The 14,825-nt window shown below is 39.2% G+C and overlaps 1 protein-coding gene across 3 annotated transcripts in view; it reads left to right on the plus strand.

The window, feature by feature from the left end:
• tub (TUB bipartite transcription factor) overlaps window positions 1–14,825 on the plus strand; it is a 49,141-nt gene that overhangs the window by 15,527 nt on the left and 18,789 nt on the right. The window contains exon 1 of one of the 3 annotated variants that reach the window (XM_039795642.1): window positions 8,234–8,662. The exons of the other annotated variants lie outside the window; for them this stretch is intronic. Within the exon in view, the coding sequence (XP_039651576.1) occupies window positions 8,625–8,662 (38 nt within the window). The 5' untranslated portion in view covers window positions 8,234–8,624. Of the gene's footprint in view, window positions 1–8,233; window positions 8,663–14,825 lie in introns of those variants that run through there. 3 annotated transcript variants of the gene reach the window in all.

The following is a 14,825-nucleotide window of genomic DNA, read 5'->3' on the forward strand; positions in this document are numbered from 1 at the left end:
ATTGCCTCTCTTTCTTAGGCAAAATAATCTTAATAGTCAGAAAGGTGTCCTAATTAATAGCAGGAACAAACACATGTATATAAAAACAGTATGTTGTTCAGAGCCAGTGCAAAGCCAGTGTGAAGAGTGTCACTGTCTTTCTTTCATTTTCCTTCTAGCAGTTTGTCCTCTGTTGACTCCTGAACATTTAATGACTGTTCTATAATGACTCTCTGATATGAATGAAAGATCTTTGTCACTGGCATGACTAGATGGGAAAAACTGAAAAAAACATGTATGCCTAGCAATACTCTTGTATTATTTCTTGATCTTTATTCGATTTAATCTGTTTTAACGACCATGATTATCTTATTTTGCTTGTTTGCGCTGGAAAGAGTGGGAAGGAGCCAGTTATCGTTAAGGAGACATGAGGATATAAAGCCTGTTAGGATGGCTTTCATCCCCCACACAGCAGAGAAAGTTATTAATAATAATAATAATAATAATAATAAGTAAATATCTCCAACAGCAATTACCATCAAGTTGCTTTTGAGCAAGGCATTTGGTTTTTATCTGCTCAAAAACCTGTGACTGTAGATTTGTGATTGACTGTCACCGACTTTCATTGTCACCGTGATACATTGGGTTTCATTATATCATGGTTTCACTGGTCCAGCACTCTAAACGTAAAGCCATCTTTGTTAATGTGAGTAAATACTTGAAGATACTTACCATTTACAACACTAACATGACAAATACATGAATGGGACTGGCACACTGTGTTCAGCAATTTCCATACCATTCAGTGCTGTTAGCTCCTGTAGAAGAAAGTGCGTTTGCAGTAACTGTGAATTCCCCTCGCTCACACAGAAAGTGTGAAGCTGTTATTGTAGGGTTTGTGAAGCTGGAAATGCTCAGGTTGTGCTATTGTACAGCACCTCCATGTGTCCATAAGTGATCACTACACATTTCTGTCACTGTTCAATGAGTCCCCCTGTTGGTCAAGAATAAAATAAACACTGCCATGATGTTGCTGTATGCTGCATGCACAGCCAGATGTTGATTAATCACAGCTATGGCAACTGAAAAAAATTGTAACTGGTTTGTGTTTGTGCATGTGTGTCTTTTCTTGAAACAGATATTAGGGTAACCGGTGAGCTTTTAAATGATAATTAGTCTCCACTGTTGCCATGGTCACAGGAGCTAACTGGCAGAGGAGCGTGTGTCAGAGGAGGCAGCGTGACACACAGAGAGAGAGACATCAGCCGCCGCAATCTTGCAAAGACGCTGATTTAGGATGCATGGGCTGCACACATTCACACCACAGCGCTCCCTCCATCTCTCTGTGTGTGTGTCCATGGAATTAAAAACAGTCGTTAGCACTGCCCTCTCAGTCAGCTTCATTTTTCATGGAAAGGTATTTCAATTGAACATGACTGGTATCCTATGGCTCACAATTTCCTGCTTTTATCTACAGTAATTTGCTCATGTGATTCATAGTATGTAATTACCGAGAGGTTTCCGAACCAGAGATGATGGCCGCGAGTGTGTGGCACTGCAAAAACTCATTTCGGAACAAAAGATAAAAAGGAGGAAGCTAAGTACGAGCAGAAACAGCTTAGAAACAGTGAGTCACATGCATATAATTCTCCAAAGATAGATGCAGGACTCACACTGTAGAGCACCTGACAAGATGACACTCTCATTTAACATCTCTGCCTCTCTGCTGCCCTTCTGTCAGCACGGTGTGAGGTAATGTGTGTGCGTCAGTCTGTATGGGATGTAGTTTGTTCCTCTGTGTAAACCAAAGACAGGCCATTAACCTATGAAAGGACAAATTATGCCTTGATTTTTTATTTTTTTTTCACGTTTCATGGTCTGTTAATGCCCACACAATGTGATGAAAATGTATTGAGAAAGGACTGTGACAGTTTTGCAATATACTATAAATATTTAAATATGCACAGTGAGCCAAAGGGTGTAAAATTGTGTCTTAATCTTAAATATAGTTTTACATAAGTAGTACTTCATTTAATCTTGAGAATACTATAAACCTGTACACATATACATACATACATAAACATGTACAAATATAACATAGCATGAAAACCCAAGATCTAAAATTGACAGCTGCCTTGGGAAATATATAACAATGAATACATTACTGTATGTGAACATCAAATATCTTTAACTTGCCATAACAAGCTTTAGTCCTACCTGTTGTGAGCTGTCAGTGATGTGGAGAGAGGAAATGCTCAAATTCTTGGATGAATAATGTATTAGATATGATTTGACACAATATGCACTCCAAATAATGTTAGAAACAATGTAGATTAATAAAACCAAAAGCTACATTTCACAGTTCACAGCTTGGGAAAGTTTGATTCAACTATAATTCTATAACAAAACCAGGGAGTATCCTTTTAACAACTGGAAAATTACGTTGTGAGTTTAGGGCATAATTTGGTCGTCTAGAAATGTAAACACATCTGGATATACAGAGGGGAAATGTGGGAGATGACTCATGAGTCCATATTGGGTTTTGTGCCTCTTATTATGCTAAGCTGTGCATCTTTGTCTGTTGCCCGTGGAAACAAGTGGTTTCCAAATGGAAACCCTGCCTTAAACAACAATTTAGCAAAGCTCAAGTCATATTGTCTTTGCTCAGGTTGTCACACTGTGGGACTGATTCAGATCTCTGGCTGTTCTCACGTCTATTAGTGTTTATGTAATGTTTAGTGAATACCTTTTTTTAAATGTGTTTCTATTTCTGTTGGTGAGCTTCAGCTTACAACCACCTTTTTGTCAGTGCAGTTTTTGGCTTTTGCTGCTACAGATTTCAAGACATTGTCGCTCGTTTACAGTAATGAAATATTAGTGGAATCTATAATATCATCCAATCTGGAGTATATCTTTAAGACTGTTAAAGGGAAGATAAATTAGTTCTGAATTAAATGTCAGTGTTATCTTTAGAGATTAGATCAGATTACTGTAAACTACTGTATAATGTACACATCCATTCAATTCAACTTTTCAGAATGAGGGTAAAAACACATGCAGAAAATTTCCAAAATGCAAATGTGTATTGTTAAGATTATTTTTGGGGGGCTTTTCCCTTTATTTAGACAGTGACAGTGGATAGGCATGAAAGAGATGGGGATGACACGCAGCAAAGGGTAGCAGGTTGGATTCGAACCCACGCCGCTGCAGGACTCAGCCAACATGGGGTGAACGCTCTTACTGGGTGAACCAGAGGCCACCCCGCAAATGTGTATTGTTTGCTTCTTTAATGATCACGTGGCATTTTACAGGTGGCCGTAGCTAACTGTACATACTGTAGTGTACATACACAGATACAGCTCAGCTCAGCTATGGAAAGGAGGATGCAGAGGAACTTTGGTGTATTGAAGCAGTCCATCTGGTTGGCTCACTGGGACACTGTTTCATCCAGCGTGACATTTTCTAATCCAAATCATGTTTTATGCATGCCCTCTGTTGGGCACAGAGAGATGAGTTACAGGGATTTCTGTTGATACAAGGACTGTGTGTGCGTGCGTACGTGCGTGCGTACGTGTGCGTGTCTGTGCTTGTGTGTGTGTTTGTGTGTGTTTCATACCCACCTGCTGATTCGCATAGTTTCACGCTGTGTTACAGTCTTGAAGACAGAAACATGATGCACTATAGAAGAATAGAAAGTGGTTCCTGGAAATGCAACTGAATTATACATTTTCCACAATTTTCGTTACCAGCAAAAGACCACGTCGCCCACATTAGAGGGAATCAATAGAAAGCACACATTAGATCCAATCAATACCGGACACAAGCCAATATGCTCATTTACTTTTCATTCTTTTGCATACATAAGCTCACGCACAGCCTCTCACTCTCGGTCTCTGAAGCTGTGAGATTTACCTTTCACTCACACAGACATAATGTCTCTCTATTCTCTCTCTCTCTCTCTCTCTCTCTCTCTCTCTCTCTCTCTCTCGCTGTCTTGCTCAATCTCCTGCTCTCTCAATCTATAGAGATTTAAAACTTCCCTTGAAATAAAAATGCATCTGTTTATGCCTCACATCAACCTTCAAAGGCTGGTCTCCAGGTTTTAGCCACCCACCATCACTCTCAAATGGATTTATTTGAATATTTGTATGAGGAAAATGTTCGAGGTCTCCATGATGATATCATCTGCTGAATGGAACATCAGACTGCTGCTGATTCAAAGAGAGCCTCAGGGGATTGTTTCTGGCTGACAGTGGGAATTTTAGTCAGTCCATATGTATGATCAGCTTTTCCTATATTGTATTTTATGGGGTTAATTCAGAGGGAGTTTATTCTAAAAAATATTAAGCAGTGAGGTAGCCTGACACTCAAGAATGAATTGAACAATCAAATGTTATTTGATTATGACTGAGATTTGAAAACGGTTTCTCAGACTCTGAGAAGTAGTTTGAATATGCAATCTAATCACAGTTTTGAAGTTTTGAAAAGGCTTGACAGCATTTGTAACTGCATCAACTGTTTACTTTGAGTTTCTGTCCACTTTCCTGAGTGATACAAGGGAACAAGCTTGCTTTCCCTTTCCAGTGTATATTTTTCTTATTTATAAGATTGTTTTTCCAGTATATACATTAATCAAAATCAGTTTGTGTTAGGCTATGTTCCTATCATGATCATGCCAAAAGAAGGGGAGGAGACCTATTATGCTTTTCTATATTTTCTGTGATAATGTTACGTCGGATGTTCATACTAAATGTGGCCAAAGCTTTAAATAAGGTAGCGGATTTAAAAGAAATCCCTGTGAGCCAAAACCTCAGATTACACGCTGTTCTGAACGCTCTGGTTTAAAAAAAGAAATCTACTCTCGGCTCGGTATGACATCACACTACTGCAGTGGTTACAGTACATACACTGCTATATTTAGCAACATGCCAACCCCAGGTAAACCTGTATCTTGGTTTCAGATGTTAATTTCTCCACAATTTCGGATCACATTCCTGTGGGAACATATCAGTCGATCCCAGGTGGAGGAATCACAAAAGCGAGGCAACAGCAGCTGAAAAGAAATGAAGCCACAGTTATGTAGTGCCTGCTATTAAACACAAGAAATATGTCTGTGCTGGAAAATCAGAAAAACATGGACACAAAGTTTGTTTATGCACATTGGGAAACGACCTCCCTGCTTGCGAGCCATGGCTTCTGTGTAGCAACATGGTCTTTTGGTTGATTTGTGTGTGATAAAAATATACAAATATTAAATCCACAGACTAATACAGAGGTAAATGTCACTCATCAGTTGGCACATGTCCTGCATGCCTGCTATATTATTAAGGCGGTGTGCTCTGCAGCAGTGTTTCAGTCAGTCTTACTTAGACATGCAGACACAAGCCAGAGATCCATTTTCACATCAGTGTGTGCCTTCTGTGCCAGGACAATTATTATAATTACTAATACTGCTGGCTCTCTGTTACCAACAATAAAATGCCTCTGGGTAAACTCTGTACAGATTCTGGACTGGAAAAGTATAATTTGTTAAGATGATCTTATCATTTGCTGTTTAATGGAAGGAGAATATACTTTTGTCTTCACAAAATGAATGAAGTTAGCCTCCCTCCCACTTATATCTCCCTCATGGCCAAACTTCAAAGTCCTCCCTTCAGCATTAAAAACTAAGCAGGGTGCTATGCCTACACCTGTTCCTCAGTGGAGTGGCTTGTTCCATTTACTTCCACCTTTTCATCACATCAGCTGATATGCAGGGTAGCACTATTAACCACAGCAGCTCTTTAACAGTCTGATTCAAACTTCCGTTTGTAATAGCCATACTTAATGGATTTCTGTTCTCACTTACCCACATTTCGCGTCAGAGGGGGAATCAGTGCCTTGCTCTAAGGCCCCATCCTCAGTTAGACTAAATGTCTCCCTAATTACTGTGATGTCCTGCTCCGGTATACGGTGATCATTGTAACTAGGAGGATTGATGATGCAGCTTGTTTTTCTTCAGCAAATTGTTATGCTTTAGATACTCATCACAAAAATTGCATTATGGGATAAATTATGTAAAAACCCTAACCCCAAAAGGAACATGGGTCTCCTGAGATGTGAGGCACTACACCATCTTTCTTTTGTAGTCTGTCTCAGTTTGATGGGGGAAGACCAGGGTTTTTCTCGTGTAGTGGAATTATAATTCTGTAATTTGCAGCAGCAGAGCTATGTAGGAGGGACATCTGACTTTACTGCCCACTTCAGTACAATACACACTGTTGTCAACATGCTTCTCAGTAATTTAATACAGTAATATTTTACTATTCATTTTACAGAGCAGAATTACAAACTTCTTTAGTACATAAGTTATCAGTACAGAACACATCGCTATTTACCGAAGAATTGTCTATTATATTCTTAACGCTAGTCCTCCGTTTTATTGAAGCATCCCTGGTGGTCTGTGACATGGTGGAAGAAACACTGTGAGGGATCGATCTGTTTGGAATCTTTTTACCGTTCTGTCAACAGTTTGTTTATGTTCGAGTCAAAATGAAACACCTTTGTGACTTGACATTTTTTAAAGGTCATACCACTGGAGAATGCAATCAATGTTTCATTATGTTTTTAGTAAAGCAGTCGCAGTAGGCCTTGATGCTGTCAGTTCTAGAGAAGAATCAAAATCAAGTTCTCCCATATTTATTTTATAAAATAAATAAATATATATAATATATATTGGCTGGACCATCTAGTGTATTGACCAGTTTACATGAAGAAAAGATTGTTCAGCTATTATCATATGTTATCAATATTTGTGAAAAGCCATTCAAAATTGACCTATAGATTAAAATCAATTAAAAACCTCTGAGCCTTTAAAATGTGTAGTAAGTCTGTAATCAGAATTTATAATTTAGTAACAGGCACAGCACTGCTTTTAAAGGATATTAAATGTAAGTCATTAATTGTTATTTATCATGCAGGAAAATTATGTAATCTTTGGTTTGGTTATTATAACACATCAACCTTTCATTTAAAACAGATCTTTTTTTATATACTGTATACATGAAAGAGAAATGTATTTATTTCTATGTTGGCTTTCACTGCCGTTTAATCTTCCTCCTGGTTTACTTTGGCACTCTACCACTAAACTCAGTGAAGTGAGGTTTTTTTTTTTTTAGGCATACAATAAATAATTAAGGCAAGATGCTTGGAAGCCCTTACTGTAATAGTGACTCCACTGTTTGAATAGTCTGCTTACATGAATAACATTTTATGCAATGCTGAATGTTATATTACAGCTTCAGTGGCACAATGTCTGATCAGCACATATGAGTTCTGACCTTGGGAGAATGAACAAGGTACTGTAAGCATCAACACATTACACATTGTGTGTGTGTGTGTGTGTGTGTGTGTGTGTGAGTACGTCCTTCAATGCATGTGCGTATTTCAGAATGGTTTGGTGCATTGAATGTCCTAAATCCATGTGAATATATAATAGTAATTGGTGCAACACATGGATGATGAAATGCAGCAAATAAAAGATTTAGCTTGAGGCTGTTTAATTTTTCCCCAAAATTAGTTGTTTTTGATATCACTTTCTTGAAATCAGAACACGTGTTGGATCACAGTTAAAGGATATTTTTTGTTGGAGTTGACATGAATCGACTCCTTGTAAAGCTGTTTTGTCACAAGGAAGCCGCTGGGTTTAACTGTCTATAGATGGACTCCTGAATAACCCTGGGAACACAGTGAGTGATGTGTGTTTGTGTGGTGACAGTGAAGGGCGGCAGACGGAGGGCGGAAGCAGATGTGTGTGAGAGAGGTTCAGAGCTGTGGCACTATCACAGGGTGCCTTTGTCTGGCTGTGGAGAGTGTTGAATTAAAGGCTGTTAACACTAGTCTGCACAGTCATATGCTAATGCCTCTTACTCTGGGAGAATAAATAAATTATGGTCCAGAAAACACATCTGAGTCCCTGCTTTACATGCCTCATGCAACACAAACAGTGTGCAAGAGAGAAACGGAGAGTGTCAGGAAGAGAGAGTGTAGTAGAGAGGGAGGGGTGGCACTGTACAGAAATAGCGTACAAGGAACATCGAAGAGGAAAGACAAAGGGGACTTTCTTAAAAAGAATTTGGTTAAGGCTTTGCACTGGATGCTACTGTAGGTGATGCTTTACGAGAGATAATAAGAGATAGATTGGGTAGAGAAGCACAGAGCGAGATTTGGACGGAGAGGAAGGGAGGGGGGGGAGATTTAAAGGGCAAGAAACGGAGGGAGATTTAGATAGAGCCTAGTGAGAGCGAGGGAAGAGAGCCAGCACAGAGCAGGAGCAGAGGAGGTGGATGGGAGAAGAGGAGAGGCATTGACTGGAAGCGTACACATGGGAGAGAAGAAAACGCTTATTTCATGTGCTCGGTGTGCACGACTGAGGAGTGCGGCTGTCTGTCCGGATTGTTAGTCATTTGCTGCCCCACGGCTATAGGACATACGAAGAAACACAGACAGGCTGGGGGAATACAGGACTGTGTGCAGAGGATGAACAGGACGATGTGGGCTCCCTGGCTGTGATCGCTGTCCTCAGACCCCGTAGCCACTTGCACTGGTGCTGTTGCAGGCCGTTAGCCTCGCAGTTAGGCAGCAGCGGTCAGAGTGATTGATACAGAATGAGCTCCAAGCACTACTCCGACTGGATTCCCTACAGGTACTGTACCACATGCCTGAGAACACAGGAGAAAGGGCACAGTGTTCATCTTTTGAAGCAGTGTGTTCGTGTCTGTGTATCTGAGCGGGTGTTCAGTCATGTGAGTGTCTGACAAGGAGATCAGACTGATATAGGTTTTACAATGTAGACTGATACAGGTGACATTGTACTGGCACAATAAAAGCAAACAATGCGGATGGAAACTGGATTTATAATGGATAATACTCAGTTTTTGCTAATATGACTATGTTTAGTGGAAAAATGTTTCTATTATATTGCTCATGTGTAAAACTGCAGATGATTTGATTCACTCAAATAGTGCTGTTTTATTAGATTCAAAAGAGTTTAATTAGTACATAGTTTCACTTTGTTGTTTCACAGAGGAAGTTCCTGCCTTTGTGTGTGAATGTGTGTGTTTTATATGTATGTATGAAAAACTGATATGCATCGCTTGATGCTGGGAATATAATCCTGCCATTTGTAGCAAAGTATTTTTTGTAAATAAGTGTGAGCATTTATGAGCGTTCAGTATTTTGCTGTAAAACCTACTGTATATCTGCTTTCATCATTTCAAGAGCAGTACTGATGCTGCTGGCTCGTTCCTCTGATTGAATACCCATTGCCATGGTTTCCCTACTTACTTTGATGCTAGTGGCTCACGGTTGCCATAAGTTACGGTGAATTTCAGAATGAAATTAAACTTCTGAAAAAAAGATTAACAAGGTTAATACAAAAGCGTTTTATGAAGCCATTAAACAAACAGAAATTGTTATTCATGACTGATGCAGAAGTAGGAAGAACAAACAGTATTTATTGGGTCATTCTACGTTTTGGCCTTCTCACCCCATCACCTTTTCTTCTAGAAAAAAACGCGCTAAATGCTGATTTTAATGGTGGACAACGACATAATATAAACAAGACATTTACCACTCTCAAGTGTCCAAAATTATCTCTTGAGTGTGCCATTTGAGTTTCAGTGAGAGGGCTGGGACAGAGAGATTGGTGGTTCCTCAATGAGTAGTTTTTCCTTATCAAGTGAAGCTGCCATGAAAAATGCATGGGCCTCTGTCCAGACTTGAAGGAGACAGCTTCACTGTGTGGCTCTCTCATCTCATTAGAGATATACTGTGCATGCATTCACAGAAATTGACAAAATGAAAGGATAAAAAGCCCACAAACACACACTTCCACAAAGAAACAGCAGTTTTTTTTTAGTTCTTCTCTGTGGGGAGCAAATTCAACAGATTAGCATTTCAGTACTGGAAGACTTGTGCAAGTCCTTTCTGTTCTCCTGTTCTTCTCTGACATGAGGACCCAGTGGAGGACGGCAGAAATTGTAAGCTCTTGACAAAAGACTTTTTCAGAAAATCTTATCTGAGTGCGTTTTAATGCGATGATCTGTATCCATTTTTATAATTAGCTTTATTATTGACTTTACTGACAAGGTCAGTTTAAGTTGTTGCAATGCTCATCAGATTACTTTTCTCACAATCAAATTTAATGCATTTAATTTAATGAAAATTAAACATGCTTTTGTGTGCATATTGGATTGTCCTCCATTGTTGCCAAGTGCTTCTGCAGAACCATTAGCCAGTGACGGTCACACATATTAAACCCGGTAAAGCATATGAAACTATTTTAAAGAGTGTGAAGAGGAGTCTCAGTGACTGAGTCAAATCCTTCCCTCCCCGGTAACCCAAATTCGCTTGTGGCTGGCTGAGTTAATTAAAAATCCACTATTTTTGTGTCCAAATCGAAAAACATGTTTTAATGTTGAAGAGGATTCAATTTACATCTATCTAACATTATAATGCTAATTTGATAAAAAGAGATCAAAATCAGTCCTGAATTTAACAGCATCAGCCTGCTGTCTTGAACTTGACATGTAAGGTATAGTTTCCTGTAAATATAGTGCTTGTGTAACAGCACAACAAAAATCTGAATCTAAAATGTTGGCTATTCAGATGGTTGTCATAATGTTAAAAAAAATAGTACATACATGGAAAAAACAGAGGCCAAAAAAAGTATAATGAATCAGAATATTTTCCTTCAAACATAATCAGATAAATCAGATAACTAACAACGAAATTGTTCAATGACTTCAAAATATAGCCTAAATTAGATGCTCAGTTTTGACTGATAAAGGCTTTGCACATTTAGATCCAATAAGGTAGCCTATTTAATGATAAATATTTAAGCTTTCGTTCACTAGCTATTCACTTGACCTGATGATAGTCTAGTTACACTTTGTACAGAGCCATCCCTCTTTAAACTTGATCTTTTTGTCCATATTGCACCTTAGTGTTGTTCTCTAATAGATTAGGAAGCTTCCTGTGAACCTCACTATCGGGGTATTGCAGAGCAAGAGTGACCAGAGACTCTCCACAATAACAAGCTGTTTGACCTCCACAGCTCTGTTTGTGTCATTATCTTCCTGTCTGATGCCTATTCATACACTGATTACTCTGATTGCAGACATGGAGTGCTTTGTTTGTCTGTATGTCTGACAGAGAGTGGGAGGTAAATACATTTTCATTGCATCTGTGTGGGCCTTTGTCGTCTAACTAGAGTCGTAGTGCAGAGATGCAGGTAGACTGAATATTCATTGATCTTACATGCTGTAGCTGCAGGACTGACTCTCCACTGTCACAGTCACTGTCACATTCAGGCTCTTGACAGAAGAGTATAAATTGCTCATAAACCATGTTGACAAACCACCTTTTAGCCGTATATATTTTGCACCAGTAAGATTGAATAGGGAAATGAAAACAGATTTGCCGCAGTTGGCATTAATCAAGCTGAGAAACAACCAATTGAAAGTAAAAAATGGAACGTTATATCTCAAATACAACATTGGAAATGCATTCTCTTTAAATCATGTTTTAACTATAAGACCTGCAGTTACTAGTCAGCATTGCGAAATCAACCAAATTTACACCTGCATGGCCATTTATCATTTTGATGTCACATTATTTATACATCTTCAGGCAGTATGCATGAAAGGTTTGAAATTGTTGAGAGTAAAACAATGGCTGTTAAAACGTACACAGATTACTCACAAAGTAATAGAAAATAAAATAAGAAAGTTGTTCATTCATTAAGAACATGCAGAAAAAGCATTAGTTGCCTGTGCCATATAAGCTGCATATGTAACACAATATTCTCTAAAATAAGCAGTGTAAGGAAAGACTTTGCCACAATCTTGATTTGCATGTAAAAGAAATTCCTGCAAAACAACGCAATTTCAGTAATAGTTAAGAGTGCCAGAAGAACAACATCATTTTCTCATTCATCACACATCAGTAGACAACCACCCCCCCTTCAACTTTCATCCTCTCCTCTTCTGCTGTAGCTTATCCTCTCCAACTCTTCTGGAGAAAACCTCTCATTGCCCTCTAATTAGGAACCCTCGAAGTTTCTCAGGGATCTCCAAGATGCCCGACCACGTGAGCTGAAGGAACAATCAGTGACTCTGTTGGCTGTGATTAAGAGCTCAGTCGGTGAAAAGGGAGGACTGGAAACAGAAAGCGAAGAGCCAATCACTTGTGCTGGATAAATATCCTTTTTTTTTTTTTAATGAGAGTGATTAATCAATTCACCTTTAGTAGATGCAGTTTATTGGAGAGCAGACGTAAAGGCAGCACAGTGGGGGCCCCCAGTAAAATTCTGGTAGGGTTTGATCCACCACAGCAGCAGGGAGCTGGGAGCTTCACCAACCCCTGATGTTTATAGTAGGTGAAGTTTGTGTAGTTCAACAGGCAGCTCAAACATGATTCAAACCTGATTTGGCTTTATCACAGAGAAAATGTACTAAAAACGTACAATAGCGCAAATGCAAGCAAAGGTCTCATGTGGAAATGAAGCGCTGTTGCCGGCATGGATACAAAGCTTAACAGTGTTACTGAGAAAGACTGGCATCTGTCAGATTTATAACTTTGTTTGTGGAGGACACGTTGTCACAAATACATTCATAATTGGATTTGTTGTCATTTTACTGCGTCTGATCTGTAGTTGTTTACATTAGCCGAGTTTAACTGATTCTTCCGAAACAGACGGATGAACACACTCCCACACCAACACACCAACAAACACACCAACACACCAGTTTAATGCTGTTCAATCAGGAAACACTGGAAGAGGAAGGTTACAGTTAAAGGGGTGATAGAATGATTATATAGGGTATTTTACACTTTTCCTTAAGGTCTCCTAATAGGTTATGTAACATTGGTTGGGCTGAAAATTGCCCGAATGCTATTTTATTAGGCCCTTAACTACCCTGTGAATATGGCCCTATTTGGAACAAGAGCTTTTCTTCCAAATATGGTATGCTCATGAATATTTATATGAGCTGCGCTCTGATTGGTTTGAGCGAACCACATAGAAACACATGGGAGACTCGACAGCAGGTCTCATATTTCAGACACTGCAAAGTTATACATTGTTTGTCGGGCTAGTTCGTTATTATACATTATGGGTTTCGTTAGCTGCGACTGTCCCTTCAATCCTATGTGTACAGATTGTGGCTAGTTAGCTTCATTTTCGGCGTAATTAGAGTATATTTACAGTTTGAATTTCGTCACGCCACTTATATAACATCTACCCCAAGGTCTTATAAAGCTAACAATGGTGTCCGATTTCAATTTTATGAATTTTTGTGAACATTAGGGGCTTCGTTAGCTGTGACTGTCCCTTCAATCCTATGTGTACAGATCGCGGCTAGTTAGCTTCATTTTTGGCGTAATTAGAGTATATTTACATTTTATATTTACAGTTAGAATTTCGTCACGCCACTTATATAACATCTTTTCAATTTTATGAATTTTTGTGTATTTCAGAGGAATTCTAAGAGGAGGCTAGCTAGCTCTCATTGATAGAGCTCCATCCAGCTGCAGGCTCTATCAATGAGACTCGCGGACAAGAGGCGTTTATTTCCCCAATCGTTTGTTTAAATAACTCAACACATTATAATTACACACATTATAAGATTAACTGGAACCTGTGGTAAGAGATTGCTGGCGTAACAAGCTCGCTGAGCTCTGTCAGGGCAGCGGCGTTTGGTAGTCCATTTACCCAAAAAACTGTGACTTTGCGCGGGTATGGAGTGCTGTGGGCTGCCAGCCGTGACGGAGCTCCAAGTACCTCACAGCAGGCCGGGGTCTGTGAAGGAAGGCAGGCCAGGCGGCAAGGCAGCAACACAGGCAGTACCGGCTGCTGAACTCCGACACACAGTCGGACATACATTTTCGTAAAACGGCCCATATTTGACCTCTACATAGTTGATTTCTCGCATAAAACAGTCTCAGAAGTGAATTTAATGGTAAAATAGCAGATGAACAATGTATACAATTTCTGAGATCTGCACGACCTAGATTCAGACTATCTGATCTCAGGTCAGTTGTGTAGCCTATGTAAATGTTGGGGCGTGACAAAGAGAGAGACTAGAGCCAAATGTCATTATTCAACTATGACAAGGTAAAATCAGTTTTGCATTCTATCACCCCTTTAATAGCTATGTTAATGAAAAATGTTAACTACCTGTTTTTGTTTTTTGTAAGTTAGACTGTGTTTGATGAAAAATAATATAGCCGTTTAATAAAAGTAAGGAAGCAGGAAATAACCTCATTATTCTGTTCTCAGTTCTGTTTTTCTTTTGTTTCTAGCATGGAACGATTGTTTCCTCTCCCTAAATATCAAGTAATCCTTGATTACCCATCCTTGCCAGACATTTCTCAAACTTAAGAAACAATTGGTCTATTAATCGATTAGTGTACCGAAAGAATATTAATCAACGTTGATTCTGATATTTGATTTATCCTTTCAGTAATCCATACTTTAAATGTGCTTCTCAAATGTAAGTTTTGCTCTCAGCTGTTTATTTTTTTTGGGGGGGCATTTTAGGCCTTTATTTTATAGGACAGCTAAAGTCATGAAAGGGGAGATACCGTACATGGGGAATGACATGCAGCAAAGGGCCACAGGTCAGAGTTGATCCTGTGGCCGCTGCGTCAAGGATTAAATCTCTATATAAGGGCATGCACTCTACCAGGTGAGCTATCCAGGCGTCCCCATTTTAATGTAAATTTGGGTTTTATGACAGTTGGTCAGACAAAGCAAAGCGATACTTAGATACTGGTAAATTGTGATGGCCATCTCCCACTATATT

The sequence above is a fragment of the Perca fluviatilis genome, chromosome 3 (assembly GCF_010015445.1).
Source record: "Perca fluviatilis chromosome 3, GENO_Pfluv_1.0, whole genome shotgun sequence".
Lineage (NCBI taxonomy): Eukaryota > Metazoa > Chordata > Actinopteri > Perciformes > Percidae > Perca > Perca fluviatilis.